Source organism: Salvelinus namaycush, chromosome 1 (genome assembly GCF_016432855.1).
Source record: "Salvelinus namaycush isolate Seneca chromosome 1, SaNama_1.0, whole genome shotgun sequence".
NCBI classification, from domain to species: domain Eukaryota; kingdom Metazoa; phylum Chordata; class Actinopteri; order Salmoniformes; family Salmonidae; genus Salvelinus; species Salvelinus namaycush.
In genome coordinates this window covers 75,769,002-75,783,895 of record NC_052307.1, presented here as the reverse complement: position 1 = coordinate 75,783,895, position 14,894 = coordinate 75,769,002, and the positions used below count along the sequence as shown (strand labels likewise).

At 41.3% G+C, this 14,894-nt stretch overlaps 1 protein-coding gene across 2 annotated transcripts in view; it reads right to left on the bottom strand.

The window, feature by feature from the left end:
- Positions 1-7,645, bottom strand: part of LOC120048882 (neogenin-like) — a 186,995-nt gene extending 179,350 nt beyond the window's left edge. For both annotated transcript variants that reach the window (XM_038995191.1, XM_038995198.1), the window contains exon 1: positions 7,099-7,645. In XM_038995191.1, the coding sequence (XP_038851119.1) occupies positions 7,099-7,189 (91 nt within the window). In that variant the 5' untranslated portion in view covers positions 7,190-7,645. The remainder of the gene's footprint in view (positions 1-7,098) is intronic.
- Between the last annotated feature and the right edge of the window lie 7,249 nt (positions 7,646-14,894).

The following is a 14,894-nucleotide window of genomic DNA, read 5'->3' as shown; positions in this document are numbered from 1 at the left end:
TCGATGCCAGTGTGACAAGATGATATATAGGAAAGACAGCAGGTGAGGAAGGTCTCTATTGAAATCGATGCCAGTGTGACAAGATGATATATAGGAAAGACAGCAGGTGAGGGAGATCTCCATATATTTTTTTTTTTAATCTATTTTTATTATTATTATTATTATTTTTTTATTTTTTTTTAGGGGTGGATCAGCTTAATATTGCGGAAAGAATGTTGCTTCCAATGTAATCGTCTGCATCATTTCCAATCCCCCATATTTTTTGGGGTAAATATATATATATCCATACACGTATGCATACATATACACATATATACATACACATACCTATATAGACATACATACTTTTTTAAAGAATATACCTTTATTATTATTCCCCGCAAACCCTACCACCGATCCCCCAATTGGAGTAAACTGATAAACATTTCTGTTTTTACCTTCAATTTATACATCTTATACACATTTTACAGACACAGTCTACTTTATAATAGTTCTCTTGTTTGTTCTTAGTCCTTCCTCTATTTCTGTTGTCCATCCAGTTTGATTTCCACTTGTAACTGTGCTATTTCACAAAAGCTCCGCCCCTATACACATTTCACAGATCCCGTATGCCCTACATTGTTTATCTTGTTATTAGTCCCACCCTTCAGCTCCACTCAACCCTTCCCATCTATCTTCCAACATCATCCATTGCAAGAATTGCAAGAATTTTGTACAGTAATTTAAATTGAAAAATTCGAAGTTTTGAATCCGGCGTTGTTTTACGTATCAATTCATAAACCATGTGCCATGGAATGGGTACATCAAAAATCTCTTCCCAACTATTTTGCAATTTATATGGCACAGCTGTCAGTTTTTTGGTCCTTAAATTAAATTGGTATATGTTTTTATTTATCACACTTTTCTTAACCATTTATGTTCTTTAATATAGGGCCGACATACAAGTTCCTTACTTTTTTCCCCTTCTACTTGCCTCTTCCATTTTGTGGTAATGCTGCAATTAATTGGTTGTAATTTTGGGTAGAGCAGACATTTCCATATGTCGTGTTAGCTGCATGTGTGACATTACTCCACCAGTCCTATTTATGATATCATTCACAAAAATTATACCTTTTTAAACATTTCTTCGATAAATACAGTTTTTTTATCAATTACTATATTTGAATTTAACCACAATATTTGTTGTACTATTTGTTCGGTCCTTTCAGGTGGATTAAACTGAAATTGCAACCAACTTTCTAAGGCTTGTTTAAAAAATAAAGATATTTTGGAGATTATTTCCTTTTCAAACAACCGAAAGTGAGCAGGTGTAATCTGAATAAAGGGAAAAAGGCCCTTCTTGAACATAGGATGAGACATTCTTACCAATTTACTAGAGAACCAGTTTGGATTTAAGTATAACTTTTGTATGACTGATGCCTTTAGTGAGAGGTCTAACGCTTTAATATTTAATAATTTCTGCCCTCCGAATTCATATTCGTTATATAAATAGGCCCTTTTAATTTTATCTGGCTTGCCGTTCCAAATAAAATGGAATATTTTTTGTTCATATAATTTAAAAAGCAGGTCACTAGGTGTAGGCAAAACCATAAGCAAATAGGTAAACTGTGATATGATTAAAGAGTTAATTAGGGTGATTTTCCCACAAATAGACAGGTATTTTCCTTTCCATGGTAGCAAGATCTTATCTATTTTTGCTAACTTTCTATAAAAATTTATTGGAGTGAGATCATTTCTTTCTTTTGGGATTTGTATACCGAGTATGTCCACATCTCCGTCAGACCATTTAATTGGTAAACTACATGGCAATGTAAAATGTGTATTTTTTAGTGATCCAATACGAAATATGGTACATTTATCATAATTTGGTTTTAATCCAGAGAGGATAGCAAATGTATCTAGATCCTCTAAGAGGCCGTGGAGAGACTCTAGTTGTGGTTTTAAAAGAAAACATGAATCATCAGCGTACAATGACACCTTAGTTTTTAGGCCCTGGATTTCTAATCCCTTAATATTAATGTTTGATCTAATTTTAACAGCTAACATTTCGATGGCAATAATAAATAGATATGCCGATAGTGGACAACCTTGTTTTACTCCTCTAGATAGTTTAAAACTTTCTGAGATGTAGCCATTATTTACTATTTTACACCTAGGGTTACTATACATAATTTTAACCCATTTTATAAGAGATTCCCCAAAATTGAAATATTCTAGGCATTTATATATAAACTCCAGTCGTACTTTATCAAAAGCCTTTTCAAAATCAGCTATGAAAACCAGGCCTGGTGTCCCCGATATTTCATAGTGTTCTATTGTTTCCAGTACTTGCCTTATATTATCTCCATGTAAAAAACCTGTCTGATTAGGATGAATAATATCTGACAAAACTTTTTTTATTCTATGCGCCAAGCATTTTGCTAGGATTTTTGCATCACAACATTGAAGTGTAAGAGGTCTCCAATTTTTTAAATGGACTGGATCTTTATATATACCACTTGGGTCCTGTTTCAGTAATAATGATATCACACCTTCTTGTTGCGTGTCTGATAATCTATCATTTATATAGGAGTGGTTAAAACAAGCTAATAATGGTCCTTTGAGTATATCAAAAAAAAAATTGTATACTTCCACTGGTATGCCATCCAGCCCTGGAGTTTTCCCATCCTTAAAGGCCCCAATTGCATCAAGTAGTTCCTCCTCTGTAATTAGGCCTTCACATGAGTCTTTCTGTACAGATGTTAATTTTACATTATTATTAGGGAAAAAATCCATACAATTAGTTTCAGTTAGTGGAGATGGAGGAGCCTGAAACGAAAACATATTCTTAAAGTACTTTACTTCCTCTTTCAAAATATCATTTGGTGAATCATGCGTGACTCCATCATTTGTAACAAGTTAATACGGTTTTTTTGGTAGCATTTCTATATTGAAGATTGAAAAAGAATTTGGTGCATTTTTCCCCATATTCCATCCAGTTCGCTTTATTTTTATAATATATTACACTGGATCTTTCTTGAATAAGTTCCTCCATTTATTTTTGTTTTTCCTCTAACTTATTCTGTGCCTCTATGGTACCGTTTTTATTGTTATCTAACTGTACTGTTAGTCCTTCAATTTCCTTTGTTAATATGGACTCTTTTGATCTAAATTGCTTTTGTTTTATAGATGAGTACTGAATTGCATGGCCTCTAAAGGCACACTTAAAAGTGTCCCATACAATATGGGGATCTGCTGTACCTATGATATGTCTAAAAAAGTCAGTTATAAATTCTTCTGTCCTAGTTCTAAACAATTTATCATCTAGTAGGCTTTGATTAAATTTCCAATATCCTCGCCCACGTGGAAATTCTGTAAGAGTAATATATATGCCAATTATGTGATGGTCCGACCGCATTCTGTCCCCTATCAAACACTTTTTAACTTTTGGTGCCAGAGAGAATGATATAAGAAAGTAGTCAAGGCGACTAGCTTGATTAAGCCTCCGCCATGTATATCTCACTAGGTCAGGGTATTTAAGTCTCCATATATCCACTAATTCCAATATATCCATGACATTCCTGATTTCCTTAAGTGCCTGAGGGTGATAGTTTGTCGTGTGATTTCCTTTCCGGTCCATAGAGGTATTTAAGACCGTATTAAAATCTCCCACTATAATAATAGAGTCTAGTGTTGCTTGTAGAGTTGATACATTCTTATATATATTGTCAAAGAAGCTTGGATCATCATTATTCGGACCGTATAGGTTAATAAGCCATATCTGTTTATTGTCCAATAACATATTTAAAATAATCCATCTACCTTGAGGATCTGTTTGGACAAGTTGCACATTTGGATCAAAATTACTGTTAATTAAAACCATCACCCCTTTTGAATTTCTTTGCCCATGGGAGAAATATATTTCGCCCCCCCAGTTATTTTTCCACAAAACGTCATCTAAAACTGTTGAATGGGTTTCCTGTAAACAATAGATATTATAATCCTTCTCTTTTAGCCAGGTAAATACTGATCGTCTTTTCTTATTGTCTGCTAAGCCATTACAATTGTAACTGGCTATACTTATTTCACCACTTACCATAATGAGACACACCTTTCAATTATTTTTTATCAAAATATATGTTTGTAAACGTCCTATTAAAAAGTAACATAATGATTGAGTGTCTATATAGTTGTACCATGATATTTGCATTGCTACTAAGTAAACCTCCAATTGGTCCCTACTATTCCACCCGCTAAAAGCCCTCATCTCGAGTTGGGTTGTCATCCCAATGCCCGGCAGACCACCCCCGACCCCCCGCATCCCACAGCTCCGGACCGACTGGGATCCATCCTTCGAAAAGTGCACACAGCGCCATTCACCGAACCGAAGTAGATCCATTGCCAAATGCATTTCCATCGCCCTCACCTCGATTTGTATTATATATTGCTGTGGATCATCCTCTATAGTCCCTAACATCTTTTACTTCTTCCTTCGCAACAGTTGTGGGATACACACATACACCCACACACATTCAGCCCTTACCCCCACACAACCATAAGCTCACTTTCTCAACAATTGGGGGGAGGTCTCTATTGAAATCGATGCCAGTGTGACAACAGTAGGAGTTGGAGGGAAGGCCTCATCCGATCATCTCAAGGGTCATTTGAGCAGCCAAAGTCCATTTCCATTTACCAGCAGGTTTTCTATTTACACCTTTATTTGAAATGAATCATTAATGTAGTGTAGCATGCACAGACATTGCCTTTATACTAAGGGAACAAAATATATAAAAAATACAAGAAATAGTGCCAAGTGTTGCATCCATTAAATCCTAGTGCACATAAAGACAATGAAATATTAAAATTCACATACTTTTAAACTCCCATGAACACTGGCAAAATAAATGGAGAAAATGTGGTTCTTAGTGGTTTAGCCCTCAGAAGAATCCTAGGAGCGTCACAGAAAATGGATGTTGTTTTTAAGTCTCTGCTGCAGGCCTGCAGCCGAGGTGGTCTGAGAGGGGATACAACCCTGGAGAGTGGTTTGTGGGAGCAGAAGGGGGGGTTGCCAAATGTTTACACATTTCACCAAGTTATTTGCATTGTCCACAGGGAGACAATTAGCACACAATTCCCTCCCAGCAGGATTATGGAACTAAAATGGAACGTAAATGGATTTTACACTCCTCTGACAGGCAGATAAAAGGAGCTGTTTACAAAGACAAACTTGAGCTTTAGGAACTTTAAACCGCTATGGGGCGGGGCATAGGATAGCAGCTATGTTGAAGAACTCTACTCCTATGTGTGGGTGAAGATTGAATTCTTTAGTAGGACAAAAAAAAAGCAACGAGTATGCCCATTCCCAGAGGCGGCTGGAACGGAATGAAGAAACATTAAATCTCTTTTGAGCTAGCACTGCAAATCCACAACTTTGATAAAGACGAGTTATATCTGTGGACCTACTCGCAAAAGACATGAGACCTCAGAGAAATGTGTTTCGAATAAACAGATTTTCAGAAAGGGGGACCCCACAATTAGTAATTTGAGACCCTCTCCCTGTGTGTAGGTCTCAGTCCAATTCCCTGGAATCAATCAGAGCTCCCAAAGGATACTCCCTGCACCCCTTAATCTCCTGGTTTTATTACTTTCCAGACAGAGTCAGGCCAGTTCCACCCTACCCCCATCTCTCCCTTTTGTACTGATCTCCAGCAAAGCCTATGTTTTTTCCCCCACTCCCCTTCACCGCTGCAGAGGGCTTTTCATGCAGGAGAGACTCTTTCATCAGCCTCCTGACACGAGAGAGAGCACAACAGCCAGCAGAGGCCCGTCTCTCCACTAAGGCTGTTCACTTCACATGCATTCTTTTAACGGAGGCGAACCTTTAAAAAAGAGAGCTAGTCTGCATTTTCCCCCTAAAAAACAACTTCACATTTTACTGGATTTGTGGGGAAAATGTCATACTGACTGTTGTATTGCTCAACTGTTTTTTTTTGTTGTTTTTTTCCAGAGGGCTTGAAAATAAATACATCGTCTCATCTCTTACAGGGCTATCAGGGGTGTGAATTTGCTAAGACCAAGCATGTGATAAAGGCGGCCATTTGTTGTGTGCACTCCAACATGTGCCGTGTGTTAATATCCATTATAACTATTCAATGTGTCGCAGTCGCTCATAGTCCTTGGAATGTATTGGCTATCAGATTCCCTATTATAAAGCAGATAACATGGGGTCAAGACGTTACCTATGTTTATTATTTCATCAACATTCATTTTGACAATGAAAATCACACAAACAAACTACTAAAGTTGAAGTCACCACAAACACCACGAGACTGAATTAAAATTGCGTATTGCAGTAGCTACTCTACTGTAGCCAATTAACAAAAAAAGGGGGGTATAAATTGTGTACTTTCTATCCATCAGCCAAACGTGTATTGACGCCCAGGTAATGAGATGTCTGGCGGACTGATGATGCTAGCTTATTGCTTGACAGTAAACCCAAATGAGAGTCATTAATTTGTGGTTATAGAGCCGGGTTCTTGCCACCCGTTGCAATTAATTACGAGACTAATGATTTTGAGGAGAGAGAGCAACCTGAACCTGTGCTAATGCAATGCAACAAAATGTCGATTTGAGACAAGACAAATATTTCCATACATGTATCTAGCCGAGTTTTTAAATCAGTGCATAATAAATAAATCTGTCAATTATGACCGTAGAGACAAACGTGACGTGGGAGCCAAATCCAGACATAATAGCTAAAAGGTCAAACAAATAAATACAATAAACACTTGAAATGGCTCAAACAACCGCATTTCATTTCATTTACCACCTGTATGTTCGTGTTGTGGTCTGAAAAGTACTCCTAACAATCAAATGGTTCAAAAACATTGGCCCTTAGTTGACTGAAATTCATCTGACTAATTAGCTTGCGTAGCCTGCAGATGTCTAGAAGCTACAAGTCAATGCTCCATGTCGGTTGTTAGTAGTGCATTGCAGGACCTAGTAGCTCGAGCTGTTGTACACGCGATACAGAAACTCCCAACAAAAGCTGAAACACGTTACATTGTAATACCAACAAATTATTAAAGTAGCCAATTGATTAGCTAATGTAACGCTTACCTTTTTCGGCATGTCTTGACACGGTGGTCGCCGGGTAAAGAAAGGTGAGACAGAGGAGAGAGAGGAGCAACCTTGCTCCCCGCTCCGCCATCACTTTTCAAAAATAAATGTTTGCAGGCTTCAAGAACCCCGGAGAAAATCCGTGTTTAAAATCCTCTGCCACCTATTTCCATACACTTCCGAGACAAACGAAGAACTTCAATGTTTCACCTACGAAATTTTTAAAAACATCCGGTACCAGCTACTTTTGAAACTGTCCAGATGAAACATGTAGCTGGCTTGTGAGCTCGAAGTATGGAGAGACCGCAGGTTAGACTGTTTTCTCAACTTGGTGGAGGGGTTGAAGGAAAACTGAAGTCAATCCATTGCTTCAGAGCCAATTCGGTCGAAAAAATATGTGGAATCGACAGTCACACACGAATCCAAGCTATTCCAATTGCAATCAAATGCGTAAAACCTGGAGAACAAGGACAGTTGAAAAGATTGATCAAGGTCCGACTGATCGGAAAAAACGACACCGCAGCCAGCTTCTGCTCGCGGACGGAACGTAATAGCAGCGTGGAAGGGCTGGAATTCTATGTGGGTCCCCGGAAAACAGGGCGTGGAGTCATGCGGAATTCAGGATTGTAGACGTAGGCTATATGTTGGCAAAATCTAAACTATGGATTGGTGATTGGATCAGTAAACCACTTACATTTTTACCTGTGCAATCTGCAAATGAATTTAGCATATACATTACATAGCAAATAAAGAAAACGTATATCCAGTGAGTGACAGCAAGTAGTTTACAAAATGGTGAGATTACCTTTTCAATAGAATGTCTTAAATGTAGTCTCCATTCAATGTATTCATAAAAAAATATGTTAGGCTATAAATATGCTTAGATATTATATAATTGTCAAGTTTTGTTGTAGGCCTTTGTAACATTGCTGAATGGATTTTTTTTTTATAGGCAATGAAAGGCAACGGTAGAATATTAATTGATTCACTCCCAGCTATAGTAGCATACCACCTTGGTGAATGTAATTGTAGTATTTTCATATAGAGGCTTTTTTAACTGTATAAAAATCAATATTCCTGCACCCATGTTCCAATGCAAAAGAGTTTCCAGGGGATGTTCAACCCCTTGTCCCCAGGCAATGAATCATCTTAGAGAGAAACACGTGTGTTGTCCTCATAAACCAAGGTTTGTGCACATTCCAAATATTTGCATGATGAGTTCTTCCTGTTGATCAACAAGACAAACATCTATTGTATACATTATCCTAATTGGCCAAGGCATCTAAATACTGTTGTAGCTCTATTTGATGCTGGCAGATTATTTCACATGTTGGCTGGATCTCAGGTGATCAGAGATTGTTGCCTTACAATAATCCTGATAATTAACGTATTGTTAGGACAAGATTAAGCTATTTCAGATTGAGTTTAGACAATACTGCAGCAATATAGTAACATCAGGATGATAATATACTAAACTGATCATATAAAATATCAGAATGACCTCCGTTCTGCATCTATCTCAATATGTATGAGTATTCTGAGTATAGAACCAGTGGTATTGATTAGGTTGACCATTGAATGTTAGTTATGAAGCAGGTGAACATTACCAGGGTTGCTCCTCTGGCCATAGCATCTAACCCATAAGGACTTGGGGAAAATGGTGCCTGAAACCAGTCTGACAGTCCCACTTACTAATTTGTTCACTCGTGTATTGAGGAGAACCCAAGCACTCAGAAATATGGAAGAGCTCCATCCACTGGCTCATGCATTCCATAGCATGTGAATAGAGATGCCAGCAGCACTATACCCACCTCATTGACATGACAATGCATCACCCCCTTTAATGCCAGCAGCACTATACCCACCCCATTCACATGACCATGCAAACCCCCCTTTAATGCCAGCAGCACTATACCCACCCCATTCACATGACCATGCATCACCCCCTTTAATGCCAGCAGCACTATACCCACCCCATTCACATGACCATGCAAACCCCCCTCTAATGCCAGCAGCACTATACCCACCCCATTCACATGACCATGCATCACCCCCTTTAATGCCAGCAGCACTATACCCACCCCATTCACATGACCATGCATCACCCCCTTTAATGCCAGCAGCACTATACCCACCCCATTCACATGACCATGCATCACCCCCTTTAATGCCAGCAGCACTATACCCACCCCATTCACATGACCATGCATCACCCCCTTTAATGCCAGCAGCACTATACCCACCTCATTGACATGACCATGCATCACCCCCTTTAATGCCAGCAGCACTATACCCACCCCATTCACATGACCATGCATCACCCCCTTTAATGCCAGCAGCACTATACCCACCCCATTCACATGACCATGCAAACCCCCCTCTAATGCCAGCAGCACTATACCCACCCCATTCACATGACCATGCAAACCCCCCTCTAATGCCAGCAGCACTATACCCACCCCATTCACATGACCATGCATCACCCCCTTTAATGCCAGCAGCACTATACCCACCCCATTCACATGACCATGCATCACCCCCTTTAATGCCAGCAGCACTATACCCACCCCATTGACATGACCATGCATCACCCCCTTTAATGCCAGCAGCACTATACCCACCCCATTCACATGACCATGCATCACCCCCTTTAATGCCAGCAGCACTATACCCACCTCATTGACATGACCATGCATCACCCCCTTTAATGCCAGCAGCACTATACCCACCCCATTCACATGACCATGCATCACCCCCTTTAATGCCAGCAGCACTATACCCACCCCATTCACATGACCATGCAAACCCCCCTCTAATGCCAGCAGCACTATACCCACCCCATTCACATGACCATGCATCACCCCCTTTAATGCCAGCAGCACTATACCCACCCCATTCACATGACCATGCATCACCCCCTTTAATGCCAGCAGCACTATACCCACCTCATTGACATGACCATGCATCACCCCCTTTAATGCCAGCAGCACTATACCCACCCCATTCACATGACCATGCATCACCCCCTTTAATGCCAGCAGCACTATACCCACCCCATTCACATGACCATGCAAACCCCCCTCTAATGCCAGCAGCACTATACCCACCCCATTCACATGACCATGCATCACCCCCTTTAATGCCAGCAGCACTATACCCACCCCATTCACATGACCATGCAACCCCCTTTCTAATGCGAGCAGCACTATACCCACCCCATTCACATGACCATGCAAACCCCCCTCTAATGCCAGCAGCACTATACCCACCCCATTCACATGACCATGCAATCACCCCTCTAATGCCAGCAGCACTATACCCACCCTCCATCACATGACCATGCAATCCCCCCTTCTAATTGCCAGCAGCAACTACTACCCCACCCCATTTCACATGACCAGCAACCCCCCTTCTAATGCAGCAGCACTATACCCACCCTCATTCCACATGACCATGCAAACCCCCCTCTAATGCCAGCAGCACTATACCACCCCATTCACATGACATGCAATCACCCCCTTTAATGCCAGCAGCACTATACCCACCTCATTGACATGACCATGCATCACCCCCTTTAATGCCAGCAGCACTATACCCACCCCATTCACATGACCATGCATCACCCCCTTTAATGCCAGCAGCACTATACCCACCCCATTCACATGACCATGCATCACCCCCTTTAATGCCAGCAGCACTATACCCACCCCATTCACATGACCATGCATCCCCCCCTTTAATGCCAGCAGCACTATACCCACCCCATTCACATGACCATGCAAATCCCCCTCTAATGCCAGCAGCACTATACCCACCTCATTGACATGACCATGCATCACCCCCTTTAATGCCAGCAGCACTATACCCACCCCATTCACATGACCATGCATCACCCCCTTTAATGCCAGCAGCACTATACCCACCCCATTCACATGACCATGCATCACCCCCTTTAATGCCAGCAGCACTATACCCACCCCATTCACATGACCATGCATCCCCCCCTTTAATGCCAGCAGCACTATACCCACCCCATTCACATGACCATGCAAATCCCCCTCTAATGCCAGCAGCACTATACCCACCTCATTCACATGACAACACATCACCCCCTTTAAAGCTTTGAAATTATTGTAGTTTCTTTTTTTTATTTCTTTTTTTTACACACAGCTTTGCACTGTATTTGAAGCAGAACTGAAATGCCTTCCAATATACAGTATGCAAATGCCCTGTTTTTGTTGTTGCTCTAGAATATAAAAATATGTGGGAAAAGTCAGTATCAGGTAGCTGTGTTCTGATATCTGTGACCTGTTAAACAGTGCAGGCTGCTGAGGGGAGGATGGCACATAATAATGGCTGGAACGGCGAGAATGGAATGACATCAAACACATGGAAACCAGTGTTTGATGTATTTGATACCATTCCACTGATTCCCCTCCAGCCTTTACCACAAGCCCATCCTCCCAAATTAAGGTGCCACCAACCGCCTGTGCTGTTATATCACTAGATTAAATTCATATGTGAATAATCCAATTGCAGTTCTGCCTTGGAGCAATGATACACCTCAAAAGCTATGGCTTTAGAATAAAACTCAGCAACGACTTGCAGAATCAACCCTGTGTAACTGTTGGGAGATGCTACAGTCTCATTTCAAGCAAGGCTTCTCCTGCCCTATGAACCATACACTGGAATATATTATGGTTCTCCAGGCCAGCTACGTCTCGTAGCTGTAGAGAAATGAAGGCGTCTAGACCTATCCCCATGCTCAATTACCCTCAATATGAGATCTATATTCATGACTTAGAGGTGGCGTCGGGTTTGAAATGTCCAACTCGGAAACCAGAGAGATATGAGGAATGGTTTAAAAAGACCTGAGGGTGAAATAGAAGAAGCAATAGCATTACTATCACCTTATTAACGTGTCATGTGTTGGCTACTATTCATATACAATTTGATGACGTTAACATGTGTGTGTTATTAGAACTGATGCATGTACAATGTAACTGTTGGGTTGAAGGGTTGAAAACACACTGAAGAAAGCATACAACTTCACAGTTTAAGAATTGTCTACACACCGATGCCCTGAAAGCTGTTCCAGTTTACTGCACCAAAGAAGGAAAGCGTTAAAAATCAATTTGCACATGAAGGTTAAGGAGGGGCCACATCAATCCTTCCAGATGCTTGGGTTTGTAAACACCAGCTTGATGCTTACGGCTCAGGAAGCATTTTTCCACCCAGATTAGGAAGAGGTTATACCTAATCTCTGGCATGTAAAGGAGAGTTCATTAGGCATATGGAAGCACAGGAGGCTATTTGAACCTGTGTTTCTATATGCTATAGGTCTAAGGGAACCGTCATAGGATTATACCACTAGATTAGGCACTATAGATATACAACTATTGATCTTTGGAGGTTCATAAAGGACTATAATTTGAACCCTTCTGAATCGTTTGGACTATTCTGAACCTTTTTTAAACAGTGGACTGTTACAGGAAGCATATTGACTTTGATGACATGGTTGAGTATTATTGTGCAGTGAATTTTGTACTGTCACTGTCTCAAACAAATCTAGGCCAACAACAAGAGAGGGGATTTCATGTGGGAATAGCTATCAAAGATGCTACCAATTACTGTGAAGTATCCTCTGGGCTAACCTAAATCCCCGTTTCATATCGACTACCTACACACAAAGAAAGCTCATTATCCACCAATGGTCTGTTACAGACACAACAAAAGACCATCCTTCAGCCCCATCTTGGATATTGGAGAACGCTGGAAGACATAATAAAGACAATAATAAGGATGTTATTCCAGTTCTTACTTTATCCCACGGCAGTGAGACTGGTGTGGATTACATGCATTGGCACCAGAATTAATGCGATCCCAGTCGGAATCAGATCCTATTATTCTGAGTCAGATTAGGTGGTGTGGGGGATTAGGGCACTATGAGTCAGATGGACGTGGTCTCTGGCCTGACGGCGGGTGGTAACATGCTCACTTCCTGTAGAGAACGCGCTATGAGGCATTACCTCATTCACTTGCCAGTAAACACAGTGGGACCAGGTTATAAACTCATAAACACACACCAGGGCCCAAAATAGCTTAGTGGCGGTGACAAGGACTAGTACATACTTTATGGGGGTGGATGATGAGTGATTTCCCCTCGTATGTGAGTACATTAAGGGATTATGCACAATCAGTTGTCCCATTGTCTTAGAGATTGTACAGTGGGGGTGATATTAATTCCATTTCAATTAGCTACAAATGTAAGAGTTCAAGGATTTGTGTGTGTGTTTAGGGGGGCAGGGGATTGTGCATTCATGTCTATGTCTGTCTGTGTTGCGTGGGGGAGTGTGTGTGTCGTACGCTTGGACCTGTAAAACAAACAGCTGCTGTGTACCTGGCTTCCCACTCAGGGGTGAAGATGGCAGCACATCGCCTCATAGAGCAAACTCACCTGCCAGTGCACAACACATACTTCAGCAGGAACCAGAGTACACCGAGACGTCCCATGATACATGTGCTTACACAGGCATATTTTAAGACCTGGCACACCTCACCTCACACGTCAGCAGTTTCTCGCTTTCTCTCTTCCTTTCTCTCTCCATCTCTCTCTCTCTCTCGTTCTTTTGCTCTCTCTCTTTCACAGCTCTTTTGCAGGTGATAATTATTCTAATTGCTCCTTCTTTGAAGTGCAGCGGTCCGTATCAAACAGTGTGCTACTGAAATACTGCAGCATCAAACCTGGGCCAGTGTAAAACCTCACCTCTGGATCCCACAGATGGAGACAGAGCAGAGGACGTGACAGACCTTCAACTGGTACGATCACTCCAATAAGTCAATTCCATTTGGGTTTGGGTCAATTTAGGTAATGATTTGAAATTCAATGACTGAATTTAAAATTAATGAGGGCCTCCCGAGTGGCGCAGTGGTCTAAGGCACTGCATCACAGTGCTAGCTGTGCCACTAGAGATCCTGGTTTGAGTCCAGGCTCTGTCGCAGCCGGCCGCGACCGGAAGACCCATGGGGCGGCACACAATTGGCCCAGTGTCGTCCGGGTTAGGGGAGGGTTTGGCCGGCAGGGATGTTCCTGTCCCATCGCGCACTAGCGACTCCTGTGGCGGGCCGGGCACAATGCACGCTGACACAGTCGCCAGGTGTACGGTGTTTCCTCCGACACAACACATTGGTGCAGCTGGCTTCCGGGTTAAACGGGCGTTGTGTCAAGAAGCAGTACAGCTTGGCTGGGTTGTGTTTTGGAGGATGCACGGCTCTCGACTTCGCCTCTCCCGAGTCCATACAAGAGTTGCAGCAATGAGACAAGACTGTAACTACCAATTGGATAGCACGAAATTGGGGAGAAAAAGGGGTAATAAAATAAATAAATAAATACAAATAAAAAATACTAAAAAATTACCTCATTAATGTTTTTGACCGTGATTCACAACATCTAGTTCTAGGTTGTATTCATGGTCCTTTGTAGTTCACTCTAGCATGGCGATTTAACACACTTGTAGTGCCAGGATAGTGGATCCGGGAATAGAACCCACTACTACGCTGGCGTTACAAGCGCAATGCTTTGCCAACAAAGCTATAAAGGACAAAAAGTACAATTTAGAACTAGGTGTATGCATGCATGACTGTAAGTCACTTTGGATAAAAGGGTCTGCTAAGTGGTATATATTATATTATTAAATTGGACATTGGAGGATTACTCTAGTCTAGTGGTTTGGTGGCCTGAGACCTTTTCACAACAAGTCTGATGCATTTTTCATGCATGTTGTGTAAACTGTTCA